The 18,283-nt window shown below is 40.8% G+C and overlaps 1 protein-coding gene across 1 annotated transcript in view; it reads left to right on the top strand.

The window, feature by feature from the left end:
* The window catches only part of LOC149239825 (uncharacterized), a 278,347-nt gene extending 261,144 nt beyond the window's left edge, over positions 1-17,203 (top strand). Inside the window, exon 4 of the mRNA XM_089373549.1 lies at positions 16,788-17,203. Coding sequence (XP_089229675.1) covers positions 16,788-16,997 — 210 coding nt within the window. The 3' untranslated portion in view covers positions 16,998-17,203. The remainder of the gene's footprint in view (positions 1-16,787) is intronic.
* The last annotated feature ends 1,080 nt before the right edge of the window (positions 17,204-18,283 follow it).

Here is an 18,283-nt window from a genome sequence, read left to right as displayed (position 1 = left end):
GGGGAAAGGATCAAAGAAAAGATTTTCACTTAAAGGTTTTGAATGGATCCTATGAGGCACTAGCCTTGGGGATACCAGGGCAAAGTTTGATCTTGGAGCTAGGGATTGGATTTTCTCACAACTCCACTATGAGAATGGCTTCAAAATTGGACGACGCCTTGAAGAGACACTAGCGCAGGGGAGGCTAGGAGATCAAACTTTTTGGAGGGTTATTTTGTCGAAAAAATAATGCCCTAGGTGACCCAATTTGGTTAGACCTAGGAAAAGGTGAAAACTAATTGATTTTGGGTGACCAACTCTTGGTAGATCAGTGCCTTAGTCTTGGGAGAATGGATTCTATGATAAATATGAATGAGGGCCTTGTTTCTTAGTCAAGGAGGCCGTAAGACTACCTCACTAGCCTTCTAGGGAAAAGGGAAGCTACCTTACAACTTTTATACTTCGACTTACAAAAGGGTGATGGATTATCAAGATGAATTCGTTGGTAGAATTATCCCTAGGAAATTTTGTTCAAATTACAGGCCCATACATTGAGAGATGCTATATAGAGACAAAATTCCACTATTTAAGCAGTAAATGCATGCAACAATTAGCCCAAAAATAGCGAAAATCCCAAGCTAATGTACATGACAAAGTGAAATAAGAATAGCATTAAAGGCATGTACTTACATGTAATAGAACATATCCAACCATACACAATTTGACAATAGAGAAGCTCCAAGGTAGGATAAACCAAATCCAAACATCAAAATTTATCCATAAAGCTCCAATTCATCCTCTAGGAAAAAGTGGGAAATTCTCAAGAGAGAGAAGAGATCCAATCCAAAGTGATGATGAACAAGTGAACTCATATCATTTGTATTTAATATTTATACACTAATGAGGAGTTTGAATTAGTCTCCTTGGCCTACATAAGCCCCAAAAATAAAATAATGTGCTAATAATCTAACTTTTGGTGACAAACCCACTAAACTAGCTCACAAATGAAAGAATAAGAATCTTAGGAGGTCAGATGATGAATAGTACATGTTGTAGGGACCTCCAAGAGGCCTGATGAGGTCCATAGGTGCCATAATGAAGAATAAGACCCTCAAAAGTGATGGACAAGGGGTTGGCCCCTTGTTCTCCAAACAATAAACCTGTGGTGCTCCCAGTGGGTGTGGGGGCACAATAATAACCTCATGGGTCTTGTTATCACCCCAAGAAACTCTCCTAGGTTGTATCTCGGAGATGCTCGGGAACATTACAAACTCAACAAAAATGTTGGAAATGGACGACTGGAAGGAATGATGCTTGTTCAAGCCAGATAACCACTTCTACTATGCTTAACTCCAGACATGGGTGAACACCTCCAGACTACAAGGCTTTAGACCAGCAATTACTCATAGTTTGAGGATAAGGTGAACATGGAGAATACTGATCACACCAGCAGATGCATAGGACCCTGTGATGGCCGGCTGCAACCAGTAAAGAGGTTTGCAAATCTATTTCCTAATGCACGGACAGGATGACAGTTATCTGGCACTAAGTAAACAGAAACCTGCATAACACATTCGATGATACATACTAGACTTCAACACAGAGGTGGGAAGGCAGCCCCTCTAATGCTAAACATCAAGAGCACATGAAAAATGCATAACAGGCACAACCTAGAACAGAGTAGAAATGGAAAGTGAGCAATTAACAACAAAAGAAGCTTGTATTAGCTGAAAATGAAGACCAGATGTTGCAAGTATTACAGTAGTTACAATCTCCAGAAGTTGAACCTTACATCAAACAACAACCATCAACCTTCATCACATCTTGTTTCTGGGTATATATAGAGGTTGTTTACAAAAAATGCTCTGCTATTCTATGCGTGGAGGGGTCATAATGGACCATCAACCACATTAACTATCTAATACGGGTCTCTGATACAATCTGATTGCTTCAGTGGATGAATTTGACGTTCTCTGATGTTCTGCTGTACTCCTCGAGCAGGTGGAGTGTAATATGAATAAAGCTCCATGACTGATTAATGCTTTCAACTGCTCTTTCCTTCACGGCTCTCTTTCCTTGATAAATGCAGTTGTTGTGGAGTAACTACACTAGGTACTAGTAGTTGATCGCCGTTGTCCTTCGGGAGCACAGGACAGTCAAAGGTGGTGAAGACTGCATGGCGGAAGAATGGAGGAGGAAGATTCAGCTGTTGAATCACATGGATTGACGGCGGGAATCGTTTTGCAGAGGGTATCGGGAGAAAAGGAGAGCGAACAAACGAGGGTCGTTGGATCACGGGCGGGCAGATCCAACGGTGATCGAGGGCGGAAGCTGCGCGGGGCCTTAACGGCCGAGAAAGTGGTTTTGAGCGGCGGGAGGTATTGATCGCACCGCTTTTGGCGTGTAGGTGGTAAATGTACAACGGCTAGCGATCCCATTCAAGTGATGCCGTGTGGCAGATGTGACAGGAGGAAAACAGCTTTCCCCGCGAGCTAACGTGCGGGCGGCTTACGACATCGGGAAGAGCGAACATCGTTGGATTGTGGTGAACACGATCGCCGGTGGGAAAAGTAAACTGGGTTTAATGAGCAGAGAAAACAGCGGAGATCGTCTGATCGTGATGCGATGATTGGATGGTACGGGTTTAACACATGGGTAATCGTAGGAGACAGGTGCACGGTCATGCTAGCGCAGTTATATGGGCTTAACACTTAACGCCTAGGGGCTGAACAATCCTGGACTTTCACAACAATTTAGAGGTAAAAATGGAGGAAAACACATGCAGCGGGGGCTATGGCCGTACACAGAAATGAAGGAGGAGAAGGGAACAGACCGCTGCGAGCTCCCTTTGAAGACAACTAAGCAGAGCAAGCCTGTCTCTAGCCTTGGAAAAACATTACTGTATAGCAGAGCTAACACTGGCTCTTTCTGGGGATGAGATCCTCCCTATGAGGTCTCAAGAACTTGCAGATCCATGCCTTTCTGATGAAAAACAAATTATAAAAATTCCTAGTGTTCCATTGGGCATGGAGTCTAACTGAACCTATACTAAAACTGATAAAATAAAATATTTACAATTTTAAGGCCAAAAGGCCTTAAATCACATAAATTTTCAGAAAATGCCCATTAACTGGGCCATCAAAAACTGCCTCTCCTCCCATACTTTTTAGTATGAAGGTGTTGTTCCCTTGGATCTGAGAAATAATAAAAGTCCCTGTCCAGAAAGCATCAAACTTCCCATGATTGCCTTTCTTTTCCTTTAGTGCATCCCACTTCAGAACCAAGTCTCCAACCTGAAAATTATTTGTCTTTGTCTTCCTGTCAAAAGTATCCTTGATCTTTTTCTGATGTGCTGCAGCCTTTTCAACCAGTTGTTCTCTAATCCGATGTACCTCTACTAAATCGGTGATCCTTTTTGCCATGTCTTCTTCCTCATTCTGTTCTGGTTGCAGGAACTTTGCCACAAGGAGAGTTAACTGAATTGGGAATATAGCTTCAGTGCCATATACCAGCCTGAATGGAGAATTTCCTGTGGATTTCATAATGGTTACTCTGTCAGCCCACAGTGCATACTTGAGCTTAGAATCCCAATTATTTTTGTTGTCCTCTAACAGCTTTTTGATTATCCTTATCAGGCTTTTGTTAGAGGATTCTGCTAGACCATTGCCTTGAAGATAATATGAGGTGGAATGAACTAGTTTAATACCCATTGAATCACACAAATCCACCAATTCTTTTGCTCTGAAGGCTGCTGCATTGTCTGTGACTAATTTATGTGGACAACCAAATCTGGTGAAGATATTCTCTGTCAAAAACTTCATGACCACATTATGATCAACCTTTCTGATAGGGATTGCTTCAATCCACTTAGTGAAATAATCAGTGGCTACTAATATCCATCTGTGTTCGCCACTGGAATGTGGATTGATCTCTCCAATGAAATCCAAGCCCCACTGCTGAAAATGGCCTTTTGCATGTATTGGTTTCAAGGGCAGGGACTTCAATTGCTGCTTTCCTTCAAATCTTTGGCACCTGTCACAAGATTTAAAAAATGAAAATACATCAAAAAATAAAGTGGGCCAATAATACCCAGCTCTAAGGATCTTATGGGCAGTGGTTTTCCAATAATAGTGTCCTCCACACATGCTGGAATGAAACTGCTGCATAACTTCCATTGATTGTTCTTTGTCCAGACACCTCAAAAGCATTCCAAATGGATCCCTCCAATAGAGCAGATTTTTACTAATGCAATATTTAGCTGCCCTAAGCTTAATAGTTCTGGCATGACTTGTACTTGGGCCTAGAGGGATTTCTAGCTTCAACAAGAATTTAACTATTGCAGAATACCAATCACAAGAAGCTAGATTTTCGGCCACTCACTGCTTTCTCTCTGGTTCAGCTACTTCCTCTTCTTTATTTGTTTGATCAATTTCTGCAATTGTGCACAGGAAATAAATATTCAATGATCCGCGATTTTCTTCAGCCAATAACTTGGCAAGACCCCGACCTCTGACCAGCTTGGTGGGCTTTAATTCTATATTAAATTCAATCAACTTTGCAATCCATTTAGCCCTTCTTCCATCAGCATCAGGCTGTGTTAGGACATCTTTTATTGAAGCAGAAGGTACATATGCAATTATCTTGGAATGTAGGATGTAAACTCTGAAAGCTTTCAAAGATTTGATAAGAGCATATGCTTGTTTCTAAATAATATCATACCTTAGTTCAACATCCCTCAAGTTTTTGCTGAAGAATGCCACTGGATGCTCTGAACCTTCCTCATCTGCTTGCAATAAAACTGCTGCAATGGTGTCTTCAGTGGCAAAATAAAATATATGGAACTCCTTGCTGTAATCTGGACTGATTAAAGTGGGAGCCTCCATCATAGCTTTTTTAATGGACTCGAAGGATTTTCTAGCTGCATTAGACCATTTTATCTCTGACCCCTTCTTCAACATGGAGGTAATATGCTTCACCAATTCTGTAAAATTTGGTATAAACCTCCTCACAAAATTAATTTTGCCCAGAAAGGACTGGATGTCTTTCTTAGATCTCGGGACAGACAGGGTTTGTATTGCTTTCTCTTTCTGGGTCAATTCGGACACCTGCAACAGAAACAACATGTCCTAACAGTTTGCCTTCTTCTAGAGCAAATTGTGATTTTTTAGGATTGACTGAAATCCCAAACCTCCTGCACTTCAGGAACACCTTTTTCAAATGTTGCAAATGGTTTTGATGGCTGCTGGAGTATACTGTGATGTCATCAAGGTAGATCAGCACAAACTTATCCTTCTCTCCCACAAATGCTATATCCATAGCTCTTTGAAAGGTGTCTCCAACATTCATCAACCCAAAAGGCATCTTGGCATACATAAAAGTGCCCCAAGGAGTGGTGAATGCAGTGTTCTCTTGATCATCTGGATGCACAACAATCTGGTTATAGCCTGAAAATCCGTCCAAGAAAGACATTACTTTGGCTCCTGAGACTTTTTGCAGCAAATGCTCCATCTTGGGTAAAGGATAGTTGTCTTTCTTAGAGCATTTGTTTAAGTTTCTAAAATCAACACAGTCTGATTTCTCCACTTTTTTCCCTCACCACTACTAGGTTGGCTACCCATCTAGAATATCTAAGAGGGACTATGATCTTGGCAGCCAGCAACTTTTTAATTTCTTTTTCAATCAAAGGAAGGAGCAAAGGATTTATTGGTCTCAGCTTCTGTTTGAAAGGTATGGTGTCTTTTTCTAGAGGGATTTTATGTTGGATAATCTTTTTGTCATATGTTTTCAGGTCATTATATTCCCAGGCAAACACATCAGCAAATTGCTTCATTAAATTACAGTATTCGGAACTTTGGTCAGCAGACAGATGAGTGGACAGACTTATGTATCTAGGCTGACCTAGATTCCTTATATCATGCTTACAGACTGCAGATTGGTCTTTTTTTTGGGCAGCCTTGTAAGGTACATCATTTTGGTCAAACAACCTTTCTAAAGGAATTAAACCCTTAGGAATATGATCGCTGGGAAGTTGGACAATACTATCTTTACCGATTTTGTTTCTAAGCTAGGATTTGGGGCTTTCTTGCAAGGCTTCATTTTGTTGGTCAATTTGCATTTCAGAGAATTCATCAATGACTTGAAGGAACCTATTTACTTCATCATCATCTTCAAAAACTTTCCAATGCTGGACATTATCAGGCAAGGATGGTCTATACTTCATTTGGACTTCATAAACTAGTCTGGGAGGCATGGGAGGGATAAACATGCTAGCAGACACAACAAGGGAATCAGCAAGCTGATTTTTGGCTCTAGGGATATATGAAAGAGAGAAATTATCAAAGGAATCTTTGAGTCTCCATACCTCATTTCTGTATGCTTTCAGCCTTGGGTGCTTTGCCTGAAATGTTTTATTTACTTGCTGAATGATAAGATCAGCATCTCCGAACACCTTTATGCTTCTGATTTCTCTGTCTTTTGCTACGTTAAGGCCCAATATCAGAGCCTCATACTCTGCTATATTGTTAGTGACTTGAAAAGCCAGTTTAAAAGACAGCTGTGTGCTTCTTTGTTCTGGAGATACCAGCACCACCCCTGCTCCTGCAGTTTCCCTGGAACATGCTCCATCAAAGAACATCTCCCAAACTTGACTTCCTTGCTCTTTCTCAGCCTGATTTGTTGGTTTCTTGAGCTGCATTAAGGCCTTCTGGGATTCTTCTATTTGGAGGATACATGCTCCAAAATCAGTGTCCACAGTGTATATGGGATGATTAGTAGGATTCTTCTCATCACTGATGATGTATGCCAGTTGTGCTTCTCTGTATAATCTCCTGCTTTCTCCTTCAAAAACTGGGACAGTGGCATAAGATAGATCATTCTGCAATGTCCCACCTAGTCTCTTAATCCATCCTCTTGACAACAACATGCCAAACTTGGGAGGGACATCTGCTACCACAATATCCATCATCATACTCTTCATGGGCAGCTGAGTTAGGGTAATGGCTAGGTCTTTGATTAATCCTAGGCATTTCACTTTCCTTGAATCAAAAGAGAATAAATCATGATATGGTCTAGTGATATCAAGGCCTAACTCTTCCATGACAGCTTTAGGCATCAAATTGTGGCTGGCCCCTGTGTCTAGCAGGCAATTGTGGAGGATTTTGTCATGAATGGTCAAGGAGACATAAAAAGATGGAGAATTATTATCAGTAGGTTCAATCATGGGGCTAAGCACAATGGCAGGCTTGTCATCTTGCAAATTGACAGAGTCAGTGGAGGTTTGTGTGGTTTCCAACTCAAGAGCTTCAAGGATAGGCTTTCTAAACACTTCACTCTTTACCAACTCTACCAGAGGCACAGATATTTTTAACTTCTGGACTTCTGACTCTAAGCTGAAAGAGGAAGGTAGCTTATCAGAACCTCTTACCTCTTGAATTGGAGCTTTGAGGATCACTGGGTTAGCTGCTGGTCTTCTCTGTCTGATATTTTGTGACTCTGTTTGGACAACAACGCTTTGGGCAAGATTCTCCTTGACATTTTTTGCATTTGACCTCAGATTGTATCTTTGCTATTCATTAGTTTGTAGAACTGGCTCTCTGTCCCACCTTTGACTGTCTTGTTCCTACAACAAAGATTCTTCATATGCAGCCAATGTAAAAAATGCAGCACTGTCTTTATCTTCCATGCAATGAATTTCATCCTCTTCTTCAAATTGTTCCTCCTCCATGACTACATTTTGAAAAGGAGCTTTAACCTTTTGTTCTTCATTTGTTTCTTTACCCCTTTGAATGATTTGCAACTGTTCATTTGCTCTTCTGAATGGATTTGGATTTCTTGGAACAAATGTGTTCTGCTCCCTTGTCTTTCCTGAATTCTGCTCAATCTTCAGCTTAGATATCTCTACAGCCAATGACTCTATCATTCTAGTCATTTTATCTAATTTTGTCTCTGAAGATGAAGCAGAGGAAGAAGAAGCCTCACCTCTCTGCCTCCTTCTATCAGCATGTGTTTTAAGCTTTTTTGCAGCCATAATATTAGATTCCACCTCTAGTGCTGTATCTTGCATGTCGGCTAGAGTGGCACATCTTCTTTTTCTCAACAATAGGCAGAAATCAGAGTCAAAAGCATAGGCAGAAGTGAGTTTGGCAGAGGTGGGGGTAGGCTTTACCTCAGCTGGTATCTTACGATACATATGATTGAATCTTTTATTAAAATCAGGCAATGATTCCCCATTTTCCCTCTTCAGGTTACCAAACTCAGTATGGTAATATAGCAAGTCCTTTTTATCTCCCCAGTGCTTCAAAAATGCTTCATCTAAGGCTTCAATATCAGCAATAGATCTAGGGGGCAATTCTTTGAACCACTTCCTAGCCTCTCCATCAAGGCTCTGTACAAAAACTTTCATCCACATATCATCTTCACTAATATCTAGGTTATCTGCATAGATATAAAAAGACTCACGGTGTTCTTCAGCAGTTACTCCCTCTGTACTAGTGAATTTAGGCATATATTTCTGATACTCTCCTGCAGGCATGACATTCAAAGGAGCAGGCAAGACCAAGGGTCCATACTTAGCAGCAATAATTCTTTCCATCTTCGTAGGTGCTTGTTGTCCTGCCATGACTGGGATATGTGGAAGGATGCTGGCAGATTGAATGGTAGGAGCTAAGGAACTAGATGCAAGAAATGAGGGGAATTGATGAACTGAATGGGAGGCTTTCTTTGGACTACGATCCAAAGGGGAATTGACTGAGAAAGGAGCTTTATTAACCTCTGAAGGAATTTCTTTACTAACAAAGCTAGGCTCTAAATATTCAAAGTGTATATCCTCAGCTATAATCTTATCTTTCAGAGACAAATAAGATTTCTTGGGCTTACTTGATCCTGATGCTCCTTTCTGTGATGTTTTCTTCGGTTTAACAATCTTCTCAAGGTCAGGCACTGGAACAGCTGGTGATTTCTAAGGATTTCTTCGAGTGTGTCTCACAAATTGAGCCAGGACTATACTGTGGAGTCGCCAAAGGTTGGTCTTCCTCCAGTGGAGTCGCCAGATAGATGATCACAACCAGAAATGTGCCCAGACCTTGTCTATCATCAAAATCTGGAACTGTGTCGTCTCCCAGGGAAACTGAGCTTCAATCTCCTCTCCCTGGCAACGATGCCAATTAATGTTATCACCCCAAGAAACTCTCCTAGGTTGTATCTCGGAGATGCTCGGGAACATTACAAACTCAACAAAAATGTTGGAAATGGATGACTGGAAGGAATGATGCTTGTTCAAGCCATATAACCACTTCTACTATGCTTAACTCCAGACATGGGTGAACACCCCCAGACTACAAGGCTTTAGACCACCAATTACTCACAGTTTGAGGAAAAGGTGAACATGGAGAATACTGACCACACCAGCAGATGCACGTGACCCTGTGATGGCCGGTTGCAACCAGTAAAGAGGTCTGCAAATCTATTTCCTAATGCACAGACAGGATGACAGCTCTTTGGCACTAAGTAAACAGAAACTTGCATAACACATTCGATGATACATACTAGACTTCAACACAGAGGTGGGATGACAGCTCCTCTAATGCTAAACATCAAGAGCACATGAAAAATGCATAATAGGCACAACCTAGAACAGAGTAGAAATGGAAAGTGAGCAATTAACAACAAAAGAAGCTTGTATTAGCTGAAAATGAAGACCAGACGCTGCAAGTATCACAGTTACAGTCTCCAGAAGTTGAACTTTACATCAAAACAACAACCATCAACCTTCATCACATCTTGTTTCTGGGTATATATAGAGGTTGTTTACAAAAAATGCTCTGCTATTCTATGTGTGGAGGGGTTATAATGGACCATCAAACACATTAACTATTTAATACGGGTCTCTGATACAATTTGATTGCTTCAGTGGATGAATTTGACGTTCTCTGATGTTCTGCTGTACTCCTCGAGCAGGTGGAGTGTAATATGAATAAAGCTCCATGACTAATTAATGCTTTCAACTACTCTTTCCTTCACGGCTCTCTTTCCTTGATAAATGTAGTTGTTGTGGAGTAACTACACCAGGTACTGGTAGTTGATCGTCGTTGTCCTTCGGGAGCACAAGACAGTCAAAGGCGGTGAAGACTGCATCGCGGAAGAATGGAGGAGGAAGATCAGCCGTTGAATCGCGTGGATCGAAGGCGGGAATCATTTTGCAGAGGGTATCGGGAGAAAACGGGAGCGAACAAACGAGGGCCATTGGATCGCGGGCGGGCAGATCCAACGGTGATCGAGGGCGGAAGTTGCGCGGGGACTTAACGGCCGGGAAAGTGGTTTTGAGCAGCGGGCGGTATTGATCGCACCGCTTTTGGCGTGTAGGCGGTAAACGTACAACGTCCAACGATCCCATTCAGGTGACGTCGCGTGGCAGATGTGACAGGAGGAAAACAACTTTCCTTGCGAGCTAACATGCGGGCGGCTTACGGCATCGAGAAGAGCGAACGTGGTTGGATTGTGGTGAACGCGATCGCCAGTGGGAAAAGTAAATTGGGTTTAATGAGCGGGGAAAACAACGGAGACCGTCGGATCGTGATGCGATGATCGAACGGTACAGGTTTAATCACACGGGTAACCGTAGGAGACAGGCGCGTGGTCATGCTAGCGCATTTATATGGGCTTAACACTTAGCGCCTAGGGGCTGAACAATCCTGGACTTTCACGGCAATTTAGAGGTGAAAATGGAGGAAAACACATGTAGCGGGGGCTATGGCCGTACACAAAATGAAGGAGGAGAAGGGAACAGACTGCTACGAGCTCCCTTTGAAGACAATCGAGCAGAGCAAGCCTGTCTGTGGCCTTGGAAAAACATTACTGTATAGCATAGCTAACAGGTCTTTAGTCAAAGATGCCTGTAGATCATCTGCAAGGGCTCTGATGATAGTGTAGGTGATGCCACATCATCTTACAAGTTCTGGGTCAACTGCCAAGTGTATCGTACATCTGTGGGCTTGGCTGGGCAAAGGTGAACCAAGTGTATCTTCCTCGTCCAATAGGTGAATCACAAGCAATATCTGAACATCCTCAAGGATCCATGGAGTATTGTTTACTGCGTGGAGGCCCATGGCTCTCAACACACACCCTACATGTGCCAATGTATCCCTGTGGAGGATTAGGATCCCGTATAGAGAGACCAAACCTAAGATGGAGACCATCTCCAATCCCACATAAGATCCAATGTGTCCCCTAGCCTTCCAATACAACAAGTCATTAGAGAAATCGAGTAAATGAGCTTACCAACCATGGAACACAGGTGGGGTCTTCATAATGCCTTGCCCTTCCATAATGGGCTTCGGGATGTGCCAATGTCTCCTAAACTCCAAATGGGGTTAACCAAATATCCTATTAGGTGGTTTCTACTTCTAAAGGGGATAATATGTTCAAGGTACATACTTCAAAAGGTAGTGGCATGTGACAGATAGGTGAATGAAGTAAGGGCTGAGAGGGGGCAGCGCTGAGCCACATGCTCAGGTACAAGGGTAGCTAATAAAAGGGAAGCCCACACTTAGGTTTATAATGTATAGGAGGGAGCAATCGCGGTACATGAGGTGCCCCGACCTTGATTTTTCCACCCTTCTTTATATGCCTTTTGTCCTTTTATGATTTTCTTTGATCAATTGCTCGAGGCTTAAGGGGGAAGAGCATGATGCATAAGATATAACAGTGAATACCCCCTTTTATGGCAGGGTGGTTCATTGCCCACCAGGGGTTGGGAGAATCATGGGTTCCTATATGACGAAGGAGGCTCATAGAACTTGTAGGAACCAGGGTGATGGCCATGATGATGGGGTAGAGCTCATGGTTTGGCTTTTGCCCAATTTCTAAATGTGCTTGTCTCGACCATCTTTGCATTTTGTGGTACATTTCCTGTTGAATGTGGCCAAATATGCTTTTATCTTTTTTTTTAGCTGCATCAACCTTTGGGGCATCATTCCAGGCCTAACCCAAGGTGGGGGCAAGGTGAAGGGGTGAGCTAACCCTATGTGGACCCAATGGAGGAATGTGGATCCAAGTGGGAGAAATGATGAATGGGGTAATAATGAGTGGACAAGGGGTAATATATGCAGATAAGGGAGCGGGACCACACAAACAAATCAGGGTTTCTCCTGAAATACCATCCCTAAAGTCCAATGGTCAGTAAAAGAGATCCCATGGGACTAGATCCAAGATATCCAAAGGGGGTCTAGGAAACAGGAGCACATACCTACCCCATTCTTTCCACCGAATACCCCCCATTAATCCATGCTCCCTTTAGGTTCGGGAGGCCCACCTTCAAACATGTGATCATGGCAGATGGGCGAGGGATCACATGGTTGGCTCAGGTGGCGGAGAAATGGCACACTGAGCTAGCTGGGGGTTGCAAGGGGCTAGTGGCTGCCGACCAAGGACCATCTTGGAGAAAACATTTCTCCTAGGGATATCACCCATAAAATGGTGGGTAACATTGTGCATTGGAGAAAAAGGTGTTGCACGTTAGAGAAAGCCTACTGAGGCTGATGGGATGTTATTCCTAGTATTGATGCTGGGCTGTGTGTGTCCAAGCATGAAAAATTGATGTGAGTCTTAGAGGAGGAATTGGGTGAAGAGTGCTTGCTGAAAAAGGCTAATAATCCACCAAGTGCTTGCTGAAAAGGATGATAAAGCAGTCAGTGCTTGCCAAGTAGGCTGATAAACCACTCAAGTGTTTGTTGTAAGACTGATAAACCACTATGAAGGGTGCCAATCCACTAGGGTTATTTCTGAAAAAGGGCTGACATACCAACAAGTGATTGCAGGGTGAGTTTATAAACCACTCAATGCTCGCCAAGTAAGCTAATAAACCACCCAGATAGTGTGATACTCATCCTGTAGTGCTTTCTTTAAAAGATAGTTGATAAACTACCTATAAATAATTCCCATACTCTGGAAAGCTGATCAATACCCTTATTGAGACCTGTTGAATCCTTGAGAAAGCAATCCCTTGGATTGTGGATCTACCTCAGGGGTGTACAAATTACAAGAAAAACTGTGGTGCAGTTGGCCTATCACTGGGTGGAGAGTTGAAGCCCCACCTCCAATTTCCAACCATCTCTAGATATTTAGATAAGTGTAATGTCTTGTGTAAATATGTTTGAATGTGACAAAATTATTTGATATGTCATTGGTTGATGTATGACTTACCATTACTCCCAAATGGCTACTGCAATTGTTGTGTGTCCTTGGGGACAAGTTGTTTTATATCTTCTTAAGGCTAAGTTGGAATACTAGCTTTATGTGGGGGATATGAATGTTTCTTGCTTTCATATGCAAATGTAACTGGCTGCATGAAGACATGCAGAGAGCTATTAATGCCAACATTATGATGGTTGGCATACTCATGAAAAGAAAGGCTCACTGCCTGCTTGAATCTGTAATGTACCTTGTTTATGAGTAGAAAGAATTATATGATGTGTAACATAATGACTCTGATAGATTTATGAGTCTCTCGGTTCAAAAATGGTGCAGTTGGTCTATGAATATGCACACTCGTAAATTGATGTAATATCCTGAGGTTCACCACATAGTAAGGTCTATAATGATTTGTTGAGATTTGGTCCTCGAAACTATTCTCCATTTTGCAACAGATCTCATGGGCCTGTTAGTGCCTTGAATCTTTCATAAGCATGCGTTAATGCTATGAAGGTCAACAATCAGAGTTTAACCTTTCCCTTAGAGGACTTGGAGTTTTGGGCAAATGCCTTGAATCTTTCATAAGCATGCGTTAATGCTATGAAGGTCAACAATCAGAGTTTAACCTTTCCCTTAGAGGACTTGGAGTTTTGGGCAAATGTGTTACTTCGAAGAACTCTAATAGATATTTCCTTCTTAGTGAGTTTTGGTAATGATCCGAATCTATTCGGGGTTTGATGCCTCCTCGTGTTTTAAGTGATCGTTTCAATTGGATATCCAAGATGGGCGGATATTTCGCTTTGCTAGTGTATGTATCCGAGAATCTAACATCCAAACAAATATCACAAGTGCTTGAGTGTGAAAGACCCAGATTCAGATTTCAGAATGGAATGGAGTTGCCCGTGTAGGGCCCATTGAAGGATTAAAGCATTGGAGTGGCGCTATTGACGGTGGCGTGGGACAAGATTATTCCCATTACCCGACATTAATATTCACGTTGCGCCATGCCTGGTAAGTGGCATGTGTTAGTCGCTCTTAAATCTGGCGCTGTTGACAGAGGGCGCGAGATAGAGTTCCCTCTATCACTTATTGTAAAAATTTGTTGTCGCTTCTCGCTCGACTAGCTTGAGGCCTGATTGTGTTATGGTGTTGGGATGGCAAAATATATGTCCCGGGGAACGAAGACGAGAATGGCGTTTAACGAAGAAATCATTGCGAGGGCACCAAACTTCATATAACGTAAAATTGTAGATTTGCACAAAGGGGCTTGGCCCTATGGGACCCTAGCATAGGCTAGGGTGGCAGGTGCGACGTAGGCCGGGCAGGGCTGTGTGGAGACCATGAGGGAAAGTGACGTGACAGGATGGGTGACATGGCACGCTGTCAACATGACATGTGGCAGGAAGAGAGGTTACTTTTTGATGGCCAAGTGACTTGGATAACATGCGGCACCACCAGAGAATGCCACGTGGCAGGATGACATCACCCAAACGTCAACATGACATCGACAAGACGTAGTAAGAGCAGGTGACACGGAGGTTAGGCTAATGTGGGACCTAAGAGACTCATGGTGGTTTTGTGGTTCCACCTGGCTTGGGGAATGCCACATGGTACTAACGTGGAAGTTGACATGTCACGACGGACCTCCGAATCCCGATAATATTTTATAGTGCCTATTTGTAACGGGCCGCAGTAGACGAAAGCCGCCGAACGAGAACCGCCCCGTTACATAATGTAAATATTCACATCTCGGCACGCCAGGAAAGGTTGAAGCAGGATACCGTTGGAGGAATGGTGCAACTAATAGAGAGCACGTAATAGAAACTCACCAACAGGCGACGAGTAAGTTACTGTTGCGCTGTAGAGGTTTGAATGGGGTGAATTCCAAAGGAATGGCACGGGGTGCGATGGCGCTTTGGCGATATGATGTGACAAGGCCACTCAGGATTTTATGCATCATGGAAGAACCACGTAGGCCACTTGGAAGTGCCATGTAGCCATACTTGCTGATGTGGAAAGTTAAATGATCAAATCTTTAAGTGGGCATAACTTTAAATCTGGGAGTTAGAATTGAGATAATCTTTATATCACCCGAAAGCTCTGGACGAGCCGATGATGGCTTTTGTTTTGAATTTCAAGGAGGTCGGAAAGAAGGAATTTTTTGGAAATTTTTTTGTCACCCCATTATAATAGGTAACCCCTTCTATAGCCTAAGATTAGCCCAAGGGGATGGGAGGGTGTGTTACAAATTGTGAGCTGTTTACATTTCAGGAGACCCCGCCGCATCATTTAGTTACTCCAGTGGGTTTTGTACATACTTCATAGGAGATGCAAACTAGTGCACTAGCTTTTCCACTGAGCCTATCAAGGATCCCACGAAGACGTGACTTTTCATAAGGTTTTTCGAAGGAATTTAGTTTACTGGGTAACCAACACATACATACGTGTTCAATTATAAATTCATAGGCAATTTTCCACTGTAGAAAGATTGTTTCGCAACAAGATTTGTTCTGCAAGAAGATTGAGGCCCTTTTATTTATCCTCTTCTCTTCCTGTTTCCTTTGTTTACTCTTTGAATTTAAGTTTTACGACATAAAATATCTGCCCAATGAGAGTAAGGCTAATGGAGTTGATGGATTCTTTCAAGAAAAAAATCTGTTAATTTAGAAGACCAAGAGAAAAGAAAATATTTGACAAAAAATGTGACAAAAGTATTTAGTGAACATAACGAGATATAAAGAAAAAGTTACAACTGTTTGTAATGGTTTCAGTTTATTTGGTAACCGAAAATTGTTGGTTAATATAAGCATACATGTATCAATCATCATAGGTGGTTTTTCTCAGTAGAAAGAATGTTGTCTATGACATGAGACGATAAACTTTTCATCTATCTGAATGGTGAAAACAATCGCTTCAGGATTTGCTTTGCCAAATAATGGTTGATTATAATCTGAAATCTTGTTTGATTGAGTGAACATGTTGACAATTTTATCGTTTGTGTTTCAAGTGTCTTGGCATCAACAACTTCAAGTGAAACGCCAAACTTCTTAGAAATTTCTTTGATGCTTATTTGTTCACCAAACTAATAATATATCGATACGGCATATTGAACAGTACTGATTAGTGTCAATAATTGTAGAACATAAAGAGGAAAAGTTTAACATACTCAGATTTTACTAATTCATAAATAAAATGAATTAATGGATATAATAGGCAAAATGTATACAGTCTAAACATACTTATTACTTGATGAATAAATTATTATCCACTTTCATTTCTCTTAATCATCTACAAAGTATATGACAAATGCCCAGCTGCTATGAAAATCTCAAGTGCAACACTGCAACTGCAAATATTAACGGTGATATTTCTCGTTTGAAATGTCAACCACTAGAATGTTGTCAGTCACACTAGTATTGTACTTTCCTTTAATGCAACATATTTTCAACCAGAAAGTCTTGAAATGGCATTTAGCTAAAGGCGCGGAATTTAATTTCTTCTATAGTTGCATCTTATTTGTTTAAATGAAATATTTTTACATAAGCACGTCTCTTTGGACATGATTGTGAATCTCGATGTCTAACATATTGAGGTGGGTTTGCCTATAATCTTAAATTTTGCAGATGAAAGGATTGATTACAAAAACACAAAAGATTGCAAGAAGCATTTGTCTGCCTTCGAAAATGTCAAAAGTTGGAAAGGCATTTGAATATGATACAAGGATCAGTGATATTGCCAATTGTATTGAGCTTTCCAAATTCAGTTTAAAATTTGCACTAGGAATTGCTATAGTCTCTTTACTCATTGGCCTCATTATTGGATTTAAGGATTAGAATTTGGATTTTCAAACAGGACAAGTCGGAAGGCCAATCAGCTTTATAGGTTAGGTTGTAGTATCATGTTAGTAGTTTCCAAGGACGAAGTATTTCAATATTCTTTTTTCTCTCTTTAGAAGTGTGTCTTCCTTGATTGCCAATAACCGAGTTCCACTTTGTATATATAAGCGTGCTTGGGCACATATAAGCATCCTTCGTATGTATACTTCTAATTTTCATACCATGAACGTACTTCCATATGGGATTTTGGGCTACTTTTTCATTCATGTTTTCCTTTCTTGAAAATGGAATTTTTCAATATCATGTAATTATGTAAAGTACAATGATTACATTCTTCAATATAATTTTTTTCCCTAACTTTATATTGTTATTTTAATTAGACAACCTTATGATGCGTTTCAAGCTTTCTCGGTTTCTCATTGGTAAATAGTATTCACCGTAAATGTAAAAACACGCATGCAATAGCTAATTGACAACTTGGTCTTTGGAAATGCAAGTCAAGAGAAGTATTGTATGCCAGATTGGCTACTGGCAATAAAATAGCGAAGGGGATTTTGCAACCAACCACAAAAATTTAACTTGTTTCTTCGAAAGTATGTACTTGTTAGTGAAGAAAATGTTAAGAATGAAAGATTTACATCCTGGCAAAATAAAAGGGTGAAGCTCTTAGTTTTCATAGCTGCATGGCAAGTTATAAAAGTGTCTGCATTGGATTAGTCTTGTCTACGTTATGAGTACTACTTCCAAGGTTGGATATCTGGACTAATTTTCTAGTTTCATAAATTAGAAAATTAATTTGAAAGGAAATGACTTGGAACTTTTATTAGTCTGCTTTGAAGACCAATCGCCAATTATAAGATGCCATAAGAAATATTACATAAGATATAAATATTACATAAGATATATATTGCTATATATAGATTAGATCGTTGTACAAGATATGTGAAATAGTTGTATAAGATAGGTAAAATGTGGATATATTTATCAAATAATATTACTATAAATTTATTTTAATTTTGGATGTTCTAAATATCTAGAGGTGTTAAAATTTTCAAGATGCAAACTTCTTTTTGAGCGTTAAATTTGAGGAAATGTTTTTACATGGAGAGATTTGATTCCTCTAGAATTTTGGATACTTGGTAAATTCAGAGTTAAAATAGATATATCCTGGTCTTTCATAATATTATTTATATTTATATAGATTTCACATCTTTATATATAAAACTATTCTATTTATTGAATACTTTATAATTTTTTTTTTTTTTTTTTTAATTTAATTTTGT

The sequence above is a fragment of the Pinus tabuliformis genome, chromosome 8 (genome assembly GCF_031772625.1).
Source record: "Pinus tabuliformis cultivar Carrire ecotype Pingquan chromosome 8, CPIR1, whole genome shotgun sequence".
Lineage (NCBI taxonomy): Eukaryota > Viridiplantae > Streptophyta > Pinopsida > Pinales > Pinaceae > Pinus > Pinus tabuliformis.
The sequence above is the reverse complement of the archived record's forward strand: the minus strand, read 5'-3'. Positions and strand labels throughout refer to the sequence as shown.